Raw genomic sequence first — 15,960 nt, 5'->3', positions numbered from 1 at the left:
ATTCATTTTTTACTTTATCTAATGACTTTCTCTCATGGTTGATGAGAATTTAGTGCTCTTAATGTTCTCCCTTCACCTTCCATCCTTCCAAGACAAGTCGTACTACAACTTTTAGCTAAATTAACATTTAATACTTACATCATTGCTACTGCATTGTTGTTTATTGCTCCACCTAAATGATTACATTTCATTTCTTTAATAATCCCTCCCCCAAATGCTTTCTACCTGTCTTCCCATTTACTTGGTTCTTTTTAACTGTTATAGTGTCCCCATGCTCTTCAAGTCTTTTAAGTTATTTTGTACTTTTTTATCTTTACTCAATGAATCCTCTGTTCTTCTGCTAAAATTTGATTGTTTTCTAATCTTGTTGCGGCAATCAGGCAAGAGGCAGCAAATGGCAGAAACCAAGACTTTATTTCTGGTGGGAGAAACCCAACTTTATTTATTTATTAGGAGAACCAAACTTTATTTTATGTTGGCAGGCCCAGAGGATATCAGCACTCCAGATTCTGAGCTCCCCTTACCAGTTTTTCACAACATTTATAGGCTATCTAGTGCCATAAATTTTCTATTCTAAAACAATATATGGTTCTGCACAAACTTTGAAAAAAAACCTATGTATGATTGTGTGTAAGAGTTTTCAGGCGGGAAGCATGTGTACAAAAGCAGAGTGCTTTTGTAAAAGGGAGATTGGCTCCTCTTGGAGGCCTTTGCCTGGAGCCTTCACAGAGGCGTTAACACTTCAAAGGAAACTAGTTTCTCCTTTTCACAATCCAAAAGGTAGGAGTGAATGGTGCTAATTAGGTTCCCTGAAAACCCAGCTGACTTGAAAAGGGGAGGGATGGGAAACTCTCCCTTTCCCAGGCACTAATTTTCTCGGACAGTGTCCTTAGTTTTTGTATCCAGGCCTAGGTTAGTTACCCATTTCAATCTTGTTACAGAGTTGTTATCATGGGCCTTCTTTTATTCATTACCTGTTGAGAGCCACAGACAAGTCAAGGTGCCGCCTGGCACTTTGCCAAGAGGAGTGGTTTGAGAAGTAACGCCAGCGATCCATTAAGATGATAGAGATTCCTTAATGACTGACTGCTGTGTCTAGATTATGTCAATTAAATTAAGCTGTATGTAATTATTAAGATGATGAGGATTCCTTAATGACCTATTGATGTATCTGGATGTTAATTGAAACAAGCTGTGTATAATCAGTTAAGTGTATATATACCTCTACTGTCCGACAATAAAGTGGCTCCCGCTGTATCAACCGTCACAAGTTCCTTGTCACTCGCCCCCTGGTTATTTTGCTGCAGCCAGACTGCGGCAATTACCTATAAATTCTTTTTTCTTCTGTGTTCAGTCTATTTTCTGTGTTTCTTGTTTGCTAGAACATCCTATAGTATTTTCCTAAGAGAAGATGGGATGTAAATTTCTAATTTCTTTCAGGTTTGAAAGTGTCTTTATTTTTACCCTAACACTTGACTAACAACTTGCCTGATTATAAAATTCTGGGTTGAAATAGTATTCCTTTAGAATTCTGAAGGTGTTGCTTTATATCTCTTCTAGTTTTTAGAGTTGGTTTTGAGAAAACTGATGCTTTCTAAATTTCCATTTCTTTTCATGTTTTACGCTGTGAAAGCTTTGGCAACTTTTCTTCATTTCTTACACTTTGAGTTATAATTTTTTTAAAAAAATTTTAGATGTATGGACCTTTATTTTATTCATTTATATGTGGTGCTGAGAATCGAACCCAGTGCCTCACACATGCTAGGCAAGTGCTCTACCACTGAGCCACAGCCTCAGCCCCAGTTGAGTTATAATTTTAATGTACTTTAATAGGAGTCATTTTTTCATTCATTGAACTAGGAACTTTATAGTAGGTCTTTTTTCTCTGAAGACCCCAAGTTTGGAAAATATTCTGTCTTTCATAAAACAATTTTTTTCCTTTGGAATTTCTAGCAATCATTTATTAAACCTTTTGAATTGATTCTTTATTATGTTTTTTCTCCTCTTGGTCATCACCTTTTCTTTTTAATGTATTTCCTGGCAAACTCTTTTGTTATTGTTCAACTGTCCTATTAAAACTTTATTTTGGTTATAATTTTAAATTTCCAAGATATTTTTCTTATTCTTGATTGTTCCTTAAAATTGTAGCTCTCCCCACCCCCCTTCAGTACTGGGAATCAAACACAGGGCATTGTTCTTGCTGGGTAAGTGCTATACCCCCATGCTACATTCAAAGCCTTGTTTTTTTTGGTGAATGCTGTTTTTTTTTTCCTTCAAATTGTCTTCTTTTTTCTTTGATTGCTGTTTTAGTTAGATTTCTTCTTTCTTGTTTATTGGTTTTAGTTTCTCCTTTTCTTGTTAATCTCATCTCAGTAGCTGGTAACCCTTGGGGTGAGGCAGTCAAAATGTTAATTGGACACTGTGGGTAGGCAGGGCTTGTTAACTCATGGTATTCACTGGATGAGACGCTTTTCAATTTGGGGACTTCCTATCTGTGGACTTTTTTTCTGGAATCATTCAAGTTTTTCCATAGACAAACAATCCTTGAGCTGGGACATGAGAGGGGTACCTGGCTATTTATTGATCCGGGAGTTGGCAGAAAAAGGGGATTAAGGTCTTACCATTGAGTATCCAGGCTTTCATTTTTTATTTGATACAATATCCTGCTTTATACAATCCTCTGGTCTGAGCTTCTTTGTTTTATTTTCTCCAGAAAGTACACATTCTATTTGAGAAAAAAAAGTCAACTGTTCACATGGGGGGCAGTCTAAGTTCTCTTTGCCAATGTTCTTTAACAGCTCCAGTCTAAATTACTTCCTCCTGAAGTGCCTTTGCAAGATTCTAAAGTGTGAGTGAACTTGTATTTGTTTCTTATTGGAATCTGCCTCTTAAGTTTCACATTCTCTCTACTCCTAATAAGGTCGCTGCTTTACTCTTCCTTTTTGTTTTCATATATGAATTTCTACTTGTTTTAACAAAGAGTGCCTTTTTTGTTCATTTGTATATTTTGCTCGTTTTCCTGCTCTTTCTAGGGTGATTTCAGAGAAATGTAAAGAGAGGTTGGCTCCTCTTTCGAGGAGAAAGGTCCTTATTCCACTGTCTTAAAACTGGAAGTTTAGACAATGACTTTAAAATTGAATGTGAAGGAATACTAAGTTGTATAAAGTCATTATTGCATGTTCTGTAAATATCACTAATAATATTATGGTGGTATTTTCCTTCAACTAAAAAATGTTATTGTCTTTAATTGTATATAAAGAATCTTTCTTTTTGATACAGGGTGGTATTGGTATCCAACTATACACAGACCTTGAATATTTTACAAGAAGTATGCAGACGTCACGGATATGCTTACACAAGACTTGATGGACAAACACCAATCTCTCAAAGACAACAAATTGTTGATGGCTTCAATAGTAAATACTCTTCTGATTTTATTTTTTTGTTAAGTTCAAAAGCTGGTGGTGTGGGACTTAATCTTATTGGAGGATCTCACTTAATTCTTTATGACATTGATTGGAATCCAGCCACTGATATCCAGGTAGGACTATTTATTCATTAGACATTACTGAATGGTATGATGATGATGATGATGATGATGATGATCATGATCATGATGTAGTATAAATAACTGTGTTATTTATTTTGTGTCAGATACTCTAAGTGCTTTTCATTTAACTTTTTAATCTTTAAAACATCCTTATAAATCGAGCCCTTATTTTGTGTCAGATACTCTAAGTGCTTTTCATTTAACTTTTTAATCTTTAAAACATCCTTATAAATATGGATATTAGTGATCCTGTTTTTTACAGATGAAGAAATGGAAGCTTATAAGGTCCTCCAGCTTATAAGAGGCAGAACCAGGATTCAAACCCAAACCTTATATTTACAAGCCCTAAATCACTTTATAGCACTTTTGGGTCTTCGTGATGCTTGTGACCATGAGGGGAAAACAATAAAATGCTATGAATTGCTGTGATCAATTTGTGCAGGCTATGGTGAGGGTATAAAATTAGCTTATTTTGAATAAGTTTTATTATTTTTTTTTTAGCAAGGATTTTTTTCCCACATTTTTTTATTGGTGCATCATAATTGTACATAATGGCAGGATTTGTTACATATTTGTACATGAACACAATATAACAATATAATTTGGCCAATTTCATTCCCCAGTATTTCTCCTTTCCTTCCCTTTGATCCCTTTCATCTACTCTACTGATCTCCCTTTGATTTTCATTTTCTTCATCCATTCATCCATTGATGGGTACGTAGGCTGGTTCCTGAAAGAAAACCTTTGGTTTCTTTAGTATCTAGTCTATTTTCATGTATTTTGAGATTTCTACGTATAGATTTGTACCTAAGTTAGTATATGCATTAGGGAATACCAAGACAACTGTCAGGTTTACTGATTCACTGGAAGGACTCACAGAAATGAGAAAAGCAGCTATACTCAGTTGTATTAATGTTAAGGACACTAAAATCGCCGAAGGAAAAACGTGCATATGCAGAGTCCAAGAGGGACTAGGCACAAGCTTCCATTTGTCCCTCCCAGCAGAGTTATTTGAACAACTCTTAATTCTTTTCAGCATTAATGAGCGATGACATATATGAAGTATCATCAACCAGGAAAGTTCACCTGGTTTAGAATTTGGTGTTCAGAATTTTTGTTTGGGTCAGTCTTGTAGGCATGAAGCACATGCATGGCTGACCTTATTTGCTTAGACTTGGCCCTTCCAGAGGTCAAATTTAGACCACATGGTCCAAGGCCTTCACCTGTATCACATTGTTAACATAAACTGTCAAATGTGGCTTCAGATAAACAAGGCACTATTTTGATATAGGATACTGCAATAACTTAGAGAGATGATATTTCTAGGAGCTGATTGGAGGCCAGACTTTTCTTTGAAACATGCAAAGTTTGAATGTCAAACCTTTATAGTATCATTGTTAATTCTTAAATCTCAGGGATCTACATAGAGCCTGAGTTGATTGCATATATCCTGGGGGCTTTTGGGGGGAGTGAATTTTTAGCTACTAGGACTGGGAATGAACCCTTCATGCTCATGCTATTCTTGATTCTTTACATTCTTGCTGTTCAAAATTACTGTCTTATTATTTTTAAAGATATACCCTTTTATTGTATGGCAACCCTGCAATTTGTTTTACAGTACCTCAGTGAATGCTTAGCCCTCCCTTTATGTAACCTAGGACAAAAATATGAAATGGGTTATTCTTGGGGTTACCTAGGGTTTGGTTTTTGGAGTTTTAAGTAAAATACAGAATTTTCAATCTTAAAAATATGTTCTGGCAAATTACTTATGTGGCAAGGACCATTAGTTTCTGCTGTACTCAGAATTATCACTTATTTTTTATAGGCTATGTCTAGAATTTGGAGGGATGGTCAGAAGCATTCTGTACATATTTACAGACTCCTAACCACAGGTAATAACCATTCAGTGTGACCAAAAAATGTATACCCTTTGAGTAATTAAAATAATTTTTTTGATTAATCTGTTTCAATGTCAGAAATATATTATTATTGTATTTACTAGTATTGTAATAAGCATGTTTACAGAAATAATAGATATAAACATCTGAAGGAAATCTAATGAATGTTTTTTCTTCAGGTACAATAGAAGAAAAGATCTATCAAAGGCAGATCAGTAAGCAAAATCTTTCGGGGGCAGTTGTAGATGTAACTAAGACATCTGAACATATACAGTTTTCAGTAGAGGAACTTAAAAATTTGTTCACATTACATGAAAGTTCACTTTGTGTCACTCATGACCTGCTTGGCTGTATATGTACAAGAGGAGAAAATCAGACAGGTTAGTTGTATTTTAATCTGTAAAGTGAGTTTGTTTCTCTTTAGCCATTGAAAATATTTAAATAACTTCAAAATATTTATCATTTTCATATGTTGGTTTTCTTTTTTCCCCTCAGGTCACAGAGCAATGCCAGGTAGATATTTGAGAAGATATTCAGTTGAACTCAATTTAGCACCTTATTTCTGAATTGATTGTGAAAAATTAACTTGTTTAAGAAAAATCTTTTAAAGCCTGGTATAATGCCTTAGAGTTAGAAAAAATGTTTTTAATTCTTCTATTTCATAAAAAAAATACTTGACAAAATAATCCCACTGTTTGTTTATATTGTATAGAACTTATTCATAATGGGGTCAGACTTTCTGGGATTCTTAACATGGTCTGTTGTTACAGACTTGGTAAACTGCTGTTGCTGCTTAAGTAAAGCTGAAGATGTCAGCTCTCCAGAATTAGATACTATTCAAAAAGCAACTAGATCAGGAGTAGGATTTGAGCAAGCAATGTCCAGTAGTTGAAAGTCACTTGATATATTTGTATTGAGATATTAGACTGTGTGATACTGACATGAAATAATTTGTTATATTAGCATATAAAATATTTTATATGAAATTTGTATATTCTGAATTTTATATTCATTAGAACTAATATAATCAGATATAATCATAATTATAATTATAATAATAAAACATTAGGTATAATATAAAATATGTATATAGTGGATAGATTTTAAACTTCAGATAAATGTTTTCAGATTTTCTCTTTATAGCCATTTTTAGTAATAAAAATCAACATTTGATTCTATTATATATTCTTTGTTTTATTTTTTTTATTTTTTATTTTTTTAAATTTTTTAAATATTTATTTCTTTTAGTTATTGGCGGACACAACATCTTTGTTTGTATGTGGTGCTGAGGATCGAACCTGGGCCGCACTCGTGCCAGGCGAGCGCGCTACCGCTTGAGCCACATCCCCAGCCCCTATTCTTTGTTTTAATATATTATTTTCTATCTTCCTTTTTACTTGTATTTACTCTAATGTTCTTTTTCTAATTTTAAGTCAGATACTTAGTTTAATGACAGCACCATTACAACCAGTTGAGATTTTTAAAGTTGTGATAAAATTTAAAAGAAGTCTGTCTTTTAGAATTACATAGTGAAATATTTGTAGGTGAAATGATATATGCTTTGTATTTATTTCAGAATATTGAGGAAATGGAAAAAGTGTGGCAATCTAAATAAAAAATAATTGGCCATTAGATGATAGTCACTGAAGATTGAATTATATACAGATTCTTCATTTCTATCCTACCAACTTTTATCTTAATTAGAAATTTTCCATAGTTAATAGTACCAGGGATTGAACCCAGAGGCATTTAACCACTAAGCCACATACGCAGGCTTTTTTTATATATTTAGTTTTGAGACAGGGTCTTGCTAAGTTGCTGAAGCTGGCTTTGAACTTTCAATCCTCCTGCCTCAGCCTCCCTAGCCACTGGGATTAGAGAAGTGCACCACCATGACCAGCTACAATCTTTAAAGTGGTTAGTCAGGATAGGCTAAGTGCTGTAACAGGAAACTAAAAAAACACAATGTAATTATATTTGTTCATGTAACAGGTTAGTTATGACATTCAGTGGATAGTTGTTTTTTTTTTTTGTAATGTGAATTAACAAACTAGACTTCTTTCACTTTGGGCCCTTCCACCCCTTGTACCTTAGTCCTCTGTAGAGATCCCCTGCATCTTCTATCTAGCAGTGAGAGAAGAAATGTAGGAAATTTTGCATAACGATTTTTATAGGCCAGACCTAGAATTTTCACTAACACATCCCATAGGCCAGACTCAGTGGCTGTATCTAATTGTAAGGGAGGCTGGGAAATGTGCTGAGTGCCCTGCAGGGAAAAGAAATGGATTTGGTCCCTGCCATTCGTGTATTGCGTAATTCAGCCCTTGAATACTTGCTTCACCTGGAATACTTACTTGATTCAGTAATACTGAACTTCTCCTCTTGCATTGTTCTTTGCCTTTACTCTTTAGGCTTGTGATTGTTTTTGGCTACTACCAGTTCTTCAATATGTCAGCATCTCTTTCCTTTCATGACCTTTAAATGTACTTTTCCTGGAATGCTTTTGTCTCTTCCCCATTTAATTCTTTGTCATCTTTTAGATCTTAATAGAACATTTTCTCAGGGAACCCCTCACTTAACCTTCAGACTAGGTCAGCCTTTCATTGTGTTTAGAGCCCCCTGTATTTTTTGTAATGTAGTGCCACAGTTCCTTATCTTCAGTTCTGAAATCTATAGTGTTCAAACAACCCAAAGGGTTTTTGTCTTCATAAATTTGCAACAAAATTATTTGTGGCAAAATGCTTACCTAAAATGGATATAAGCTTATTGGTAGTCTCTAACACATTTATAAGGCTTTTCATCTGACATTTGTAGAATACTATGAGATTGATTATGGAATGCTAACCGCATTATTCCAATTATATTCTGAATTTGAAACAAATCTGGCCTCATAGATTTTTAGATAAGGGATTATGAGCGTGTAATATATTATTTGAATAATTATTTAATGTACATTTCTTCCATTGAACATAGGTTCTTGATTTCAGAGACCATGTCTGTAAGGTCCTTAGCATCAGGATGGCCATCTTAAGTGACAGCCTCCATTTTAAGGAAAAAGTTTTGCTTTTCCACCCCAAGGGCATTTCTGAAAAGGAAACACCTCTCCCTCATACCAACCCAACCCTTAACTGCCCGCATTCAGACTGCTCAGCTCTGATTCCTGAGCCTCTGAATAAGTCACAGAACTCGAAGTCTGTTTTGCCTCTCTGTCCTATAGAGAGATGGCCTTTATTTGTCAGTTCTGACAAATAAATTCTCATGTTTCTCTGCCTGCTCTCCATCTTTCATTTCTCGCTTACCCATCTCTTGTTCCTCGCTTTTCTCTTCGATGTCTATATTTGTTCATAATTTTTGCTCATAATGCTTACATGAATACATATATATATATATAATTTGTGGAAAGGATGAACTGAATCTTTTAACTTGAAAAATGGTGATTAAATGTTGTAAATCACATAAACTCATTGTCATTAAACAAAAATATTGCATACAATAAGATATTGGTTTGGTCTAAGGATTTTCTCCTTGGTATTTATTTCAGATGATTCTTCAGAAAAGATTGCTATCTCTAGACATTGTCAACTTGGTCCACATCACCAGAAACCAAATTCCCTGAAACCTCTTTCCATGTCACAGCTAAAGCGGTGGAAACATTTTTCTGGAGATGATATAAATCTTACAGATCCTTTTCTTAAAGGAATAAGAGAAAATGTGTCATTCTTTTTTCAGAACATAACAATCACACTACGGCCATGCAGTGAAAGACTACTTAATGATGTTCCCTTGCTCCCTTTGTAAAATTTAACACAGTAATTAAACGTAATTTTTGAAAATTAATAAAATTACTTACATTTTGCAACAAATATGATTTATCAGTTCTTATACAATAATAAAAATTGAGTTAATTTATTCTACTTGAAAGAATTCCTCACGCAAAGACACTTCGACGGGAGAATTCCAATTTTATTGCAAAAAGCAGTGTGCTTATATAGAACTAAGGGGGAGATGGTAGGGTTTAGATAAATGGCAGGCAACCCGTTTATTGGCAAGTTCTTTCAGATATCAGCTCCGGAGCCCAGGAATTAGTTCTCATTGGGGCTAAGGTTCCCCGCCAGCGAGGTTTGAAATTGGCGCCGGCGGGAGAGTTCACACGGGCGGGAACTTTTCGCACCACTGCAGAAAAGAAGAAGGTAGGAAGAAGAGGTGCTTAGGCGCCATGTTGGGGTTTTTTCTCTGGGGTATGGCTGCCGTTTATACTTTTCCCAACACTACTGTCATGTATAATTAAAAGAACAAATAAGAAAAAAATTGAGTTAATTTTTTAACTTATTTTAATGGGTTTATTTTGTTACGTATTGACTAAAGCATTTTTATTAAATCATTTTCACAAGGAATATGAAAAGGTAAAAATACTTTGAGAAATCTAATCTCATGAAGAATATTAAACATACACAATTGAGAACTTTATAAATTAAAACTGTAGCTCAAGGGGGGAAGAATCTGAGGCTAGAATTGCAAATGCTTAAGACATTGAGTGTAGTTGTTGAGGGCAATTTGAGAATAGTCAGTAGGTTGGGGCCGGATTTGAAGGAAATTGGGACATTTCAGAGCACTAGTTCCTGGTCTGGGACCTCAGACTTTTGGGGGCCTAATATGCAGACAATAAAGGCATGCCCACCAAACATTGTTTGTACACTGAATAAAGTTCAGCTCCCATCATCAGAGGATTGTCTGGAGTAATTTTTTGCCGCGTCCGGCCAAGGGAGCCGAGTCCGGCGAGGGACGGCGAGGTTAAAAGACACACAGGACACCAAGGTTCTTCATCCAGGAGTCAATAATCTTTATTGCTAACACACCTTTTTTTATACCCCAAGCAGCAGAAGTGGAAAACTACCCAAAAGCAGGAGGGAGGGGGGAGAAATTTAGTTTCAACATCTATTATTGTCAGGTACCGAAACCTCCCTTAACAATAAGTCCATCAGACCAGAAAAGGTCAAGGCATTCCCGTGGGATACATATGTCTCAGACGGACAAGCAGGAACAGAAAAACCGCAAGTTTGCCATGGCCTTGTGAGCTGGCCACACTGGCATGCAGAACAAACTAGTGGAGGTAGGGCTCCAGGGGCCAGGGTGGACCTGCTGCCAACAATTTTTGACATTTTAAAAAGAGTTTAATGTACAAAGCAAATATTAAAGGACTGATATCTACAAAGAGAAAGGAGTTACTCATCTAGTCTCCAACTGGGTCTTCTGTGGTCAGCTTTTGCTTCCATTTTGGAAAATTTCTTTTAGACTGAATTTTTGTTGTTGTGCATGCGAGACAAGCACTCTACCAACTGAAGCTATATACCCAGACCCTTAGACTGAATATTGTCTTAAGGTGTTCAAGATTCAATTATTGAGCTGGGCTTGGTGATGCATGCCTGTAATCCCAGCAGTTTGGGAGGCTGAGGCAGGAAGATTTTAAGTTTAAAGCCAGCCTCAGCAATTAGTGAGGTCCTAAGCAATTTAGAACCTGTCCCAAAGTAAAAATTAAAAAGAGCTGGGGATGTAGTGTTGCAGGGGACAGATAGGCAAGACACCAAATGGGAACAGGTTTATTTGACTATAGCCAGGTTCAGAGGGCAAAGCTTTTCGCTGTAGTCAATCAAACTTCCTAAACCCCGAATTCAGGCAGTTTCAGAACTTTATATCCAGCGTGTAAGGGGAGGGACTCAGAAGTTCTCAGTCTGCAGAAGTTCACACAAAAGCTTTTTCTGTCACTGTTCTTGGCAAATTAACCTTTCAAAGACAGTGCCTGACAAGGGAGAGCTTCTTCTCCCCTTCTTTCTTCCCCCTACCAGCTGTTACCCAGAGCACAATTAGTAGCCTCTTATCTACCTCTCTGCAGTTCCATTGAGAAACCGACCTGACTCCATTTTTGAAAAAAGCTTCTACCTCAAAGCCTGTCCAAGGAAGGGGGCATGACCCTTGTCCTTGGAAAAACCCACAGAGCACACCTAGGCACATACTCGCCCTGCTAAATTGTTTGCAAATAACTGGAGAGATCTGAGGCACCAGGTGTCCCTAACTCAGGCTAGGTGAGGACCCATAGCAACCACCAATCAGCATGAGACAGGGAAAATACCTGGGATGCCAGATGACCCTCCCAGTAGTTTATGGTAGTTGATAACATGTTGTGAAACCAAGTAATTTAGCACCTAAACCCCTCGTGGCTTTAACCAATCAGTTCAAACGAATCCCCCTCTTGTACTAACCAATCACCCCTACCCAACTTTTTCCCACCAGTGAATGTGCTAATCAATATTAAGAGTTGTTATGAGGCCAGGCTCAAGCTTGCAATAAAGACTCTTCTGTGATTCCATCGGATTCGGCTCCTGGAAGTCTATTGCGGTCCCCCATTACATCATCCCAAGGCCAGGGGTCTAGTTAAAAGAATCTGTTTTTCTTATCACACTCTGCATTTGCAAGCACTCTTCTACAAACTATTATATATGTTATTTATGTTAGATAGTCCATAAATGTTTGTGAAAAACTAGTAAAGGGGCATTCAACACGTGGAGCACTGATCTCTTCCAGGCTGGTGGCCAAGTAAGATAGAGCAACAGGAAATAGTTTATTTGCTGATAGTCCTAAGAATAATTATGGTGAAGATTTTTGGAGAAGCTTAATTAAGATTTTCTATGGAGGAGGGAGTGCCAGTACAGTAGCTTTGTGGTAAAGCACCCATGACCATCCTCCCCCCCAAAAAAAAATTCAGTTACCAAATACTGTAACAGTGGTTCACTTTATGGTTTGAATATAGCCCTTGCTGCTCTGCCACTGCAACTTATTTTAAAATTGTCGTGTTTCTTTCTCTGCCTCTCTTCCTAATCTCTGCCCCTCCCTAATCTCAGGGAAACAGGATTAGTTTTCTTCCCCATTTTAGGCTGATTTATCTGTCCTTGAGTGCACACCTACCACAGGAACAAAGTAATCCAGACTTTGGGGATGGTACCAGAAAACCTCAGAAATGATTATCTCCCAAAATAACAAATGAATTACAAAACTCCAACAGAGAATAAGTGGAATGTAGCTTTGAATCACCTCTTTTAAAAGACCGCTGTTCCTGCTGATGGGGAGAATTACAGCCTTTGGGACAGGAATCCTCGGTGTTTCTCCTTTGCTAGCAAAACAAACCATTTTCTTTTTCTCAAAATGGTGTCCTCATTATTAGATTGGCATTGGGGCGCTTTCAGTAACAATATAATTCTTCAGTGCTATATCTGGGCATTTTTCCATCTAGGATTCATAAACATGCAGTTTGGGACCAAATTTGTCAGGAAGTATTCAACTGTTGGCAACAGGTCCACCTTGGCCCCTGGAGCCCTACCTCCACTAGTTTGTTCTGCATGCCAGTGTGGCCAGCTCACAAGGCCATGGCGAACTTGCGGTTTTTCTGTTCCTGCTTGTCCGTCTGAGACATATGTATCCCACGGGAATGCCTTGACCTTTTCTGGTCTGATGGACTTATTGTTAAGGAAGGTTTCGGTACCTGACAATAATAGATGTTGAAACTAAATTTCTCCCCCCTCCCTCCTGCTTTTGGGTAGTTTTCCACTTCTGCTGCTTGGGGTATAAAAAAAGGTGTGTTAGCAATAAAGATTATTGACTCCTGGATGAAGAACCTTGGTGTCCTGTGTGTCTTTTAACCTCGCCGTCCCTCGCCGGACTCGGCTCCCTTGGCCGGACGCGGCAATTGGAGGTTCCCACCGAGATCCGGAAAGCAGGGGTAAGCGGACGGGGCTCACCTTCTAAGAAAGAAGGGGGAGGATTGGTTTAAAGATAATTTAAAGAGACAGGGTACGTACCATGGGTAACTCAACAGCGAAGGTTCGTCTGGCCAACGAACTGAAAGAGCTATTAAATACACAAGGAACAGGAATAAAAACTAAGACTGCAACCGAATTCATTGAAATTATTGCCCAGGCTTGTCCTTGGTTTCTGACAGGAGGATTTCTTAATAATAGTGACTGGGACCTGGTGAGGCATGACCTTCAGAAATTATTGAGGGACCGGGGCTTGGACAGTGTCCCAGTTGCCACCTTTTCCTTATGGAGGTTGGTAAAGGATGCTTTATTAACAGATAAAGTAAAGATCAAGGATCAGCTTGCTGAATGTGAACAGGCCCTTAATCAGGTGCAGGAAGAGCAAATGGCAGAATCCTTAAAGGATGAGGGTCCCCTTGAGGACTCAGGCTCAGAGGGTAGGAAACGCCTCCAGATTTCTAAGCCCGAAAAGGATCCTGAGGACCTCAGTTCTCTCTCTGAGGAAGAGGAGGGATTAGAAAGGGAGATAGAGGAACTAGAACATCGCCTTAAAAGGGCAAATGTGAGGGTGCCTAGGGCCCCCTCAATTGCCGCACCTCCTCCCTATAATCCTGATTGGAATGAGGACGCCCCTACTAGACGGGTGGGGGTCCACTGGGGTTCTAGAGCGGCTCAGGTTTTTCCAATGATTGAAAACGCCGATGCTGATGGACAGCCGGCCAGAGCCCATGTCCCCCTAGCCTTCAAGGACATAAAACAGCTTAAGGAGGCGGTCATTAATTATGGACCTCATGCCCCTTTCACATTGACCCTCTTCGAGTCTTTCTCAGCCAGTCAACTAATACCCAATGATTGGCAGCAACTTTGCAGGGCTGTGTTATCTGGAGGGGATTTCTTATTGTGGAAAAGTGAATATCATGAAAGGTGCCGCGAGCTGGCTCAGATTAACCTGAATGCGGGCCATCAACGGCGAAATGCTGAAATGTTGACAGGAACTGGGCAGTATGCCACCATAGGCCAACAAATTAATTACGACCCAGGTGTTTATGCTCAAATAGCCTCAGCTGCAGTTCATGCCTGGAAAGCCCTGCCCATTTCTAAGACTGAAACAAAAATTTCCAAGATCTCTCAAGGGCCCTCTGAACCTTATTCGGACTTTATAGCCCGCCTAATGCAGGCTGCTGGAAAAATATTCCCTAATCTAGAACAGGCTATGCCACTTATTAGACAACTGGCATATGAAAACGCTAACACTTACTGCCAAAATGCTATTAAGTCCTCCCGGGCCAAAAGTATAGATGACATGATTCGAGCATGCAAAGATATAGATGGGCCTCATATTACTGGTCAGGTTTTGGCTGCTGCCCTTAAGACTGGAATGCAAAAATCTGATAACAGGGGAACCCGCTCTAAGGGGTGTTTTAAATGTGGGAAAGAGGGACATATAAGGAGAAACTGCCCGGAAAGGAGCGAGGGTGCTGGCAGAGGGATGCCTAAAATTTGTCCTAGATGTCATAAAGGAAATCATTGGAGCAGTGAGTGCAGGTCAAAATTTGACATCCAGGGTAACCCAATACCGTCGGGAAACGGGAGCAGGGGCCCGCCCCGGGCCCCGGAAGCCAAAGTGTACGGGGCAGTGCAGGGACAGAACAGTGCCCCAGGGAGTGGGTGTCTCCGCCGCCTCCCACTGACCAACCCCTTTCTATCTGGGAACTCCCCAGGGGAACACCAGGAAGCGCAGGACTGGACCTCAGTTCCACCTCCCGAGCGGTATTAACTCCCCAAATGGGACCTCAGACGCTGCCTACTGGGGTTTTTGGACCCCTGCCAGAGAGGACGGTGGGACTAGTGTTGGGACGAGGTAGCGCAACTCAGTGGGGCTTGAAGATTCTTACGGGGGTTGTTGATGCTGATTATCAGGGAGAGATAAAGATAGTAGTAGAAGCTACCCAAGGAATTGTTATTCTTCCCCCCGGGGAGCGTATAGCTCAATTGCTGCTGCTACCCTTAGCTTCCATTCCTGGGCACACCCTCCGTGGGTCCCGGGGCGATGGCAGCTTTGGCTCCACTGGAACTCCCCAGGCCTTTTGGGTAGCTCATTTGGATTCGCGTCCCAACCTGACCATTGAGATACAGGACAAGGCTTTCAAGGGAATACTAGATACGGGGGTGGATGTCTCTGTCATTTCTGAAAAACAATGGCCACCTGCCTGGCCCCTCCAGAGTCCCTCGGCCATATTACAGGGGATAGGACAGACCCAACCAAAAAGAAGTGCCTCCTTTTTAAAATGGAGAGATGGTGAAGGATATAGTGGCCATTTCCAGCCTTATGTGGTGACTGGACTCCCCACGAACCTTTGGGGGAGGGACTTGCTTCATCAAATGGGGGCTATTCTCACTACCCAGACTTTAAAAGGAAATAATGACTTTGTTAATGATGCAATGCTAGACATGGGATGGATCCCTGGAAGGGGACTAGGAAAGAGACATGAGGGCAGAATATCACCCGTGGATCCAGCAGAACAGGTTACCCGGCGGGGAAGAGACCGGAGAGGACTGGGAAATTTATCCTAGGGGCCACTGAAGTGCGGCCACCTCCACTGTCCATTACTTGGTTATCAGATGACCCTGTGTGGGTAGAACAGCGGCCCCTAACTAAGGACAAATTACAAGCTGCTTCCCTATTAGTTCAAGACCAGCTTGA

At 39.2% G+C, this 15,960-nt stretch overlaps 1 protein-coding gene across 5 annotated transcripts in view; it reads left to right on the top strand.

The window, feature by feature from the left end:
• The window catches only part of Rad54b (RAD54 homolog B), a 104,444-nt gene extending 95,133 nt beyond the window's left edge, over positions 1–9,311 (top strand). For 4 of the 5 annotated variants that reach the window (XM_046464792.2, XM_058585621.1, XM_058585620.1 and 1 more), the window contains 4 exons: positions 3,280–3,541; positions 5,376–5,442; positions 5,628–5,828; positions 8,990–9,311. In XM_046464792.2, coding sequence (XP_046320748.1) covers positions 3,280–3,541; positions 5,376–5,442; positions 5,628–5,828; positions 8,990–9,246 — 787 coding nt within the window. In that variant the 3' untranslated portion in view covers positions 9,247–9,311. Of the gene's footprint in view, positions 1–3,279; positions 3,542–5,375; positions 5,443–5,627; positions 5,829–5,943; positions 6,420–8,989 lie in introns of those variants that run through there. The other variant, XM_046464793.2, reaches the window with a different exon arrangement.
• The last annotated feature ends 6,649 nt before the right edge of the window (positions 9,312–15,960 follow it).

This window comes from Marmota monax, unplaced genomic scaffold (assembly GCF_021218885.2).
Source record: "Marmota monax isolate L192 unplaced genomic scaffold, Marmota_monax_Labrador192_F-V1.1 WCK01_AAM20220418_F8-fsc00003, whole genome shotgun sequence".
In the NCBI taxonomy this organism is placed as follows: Eukaryota; Metazoa; Chordata; class Mammalia; order Rodentia; family Sciuridae; genus Marmota; species Marmota monax.
The sequence above is the reverse complement of the archived record's forward strand: the minus strand, read 5'-3'. Positions and strand labels throughout refer to the sequence as shown.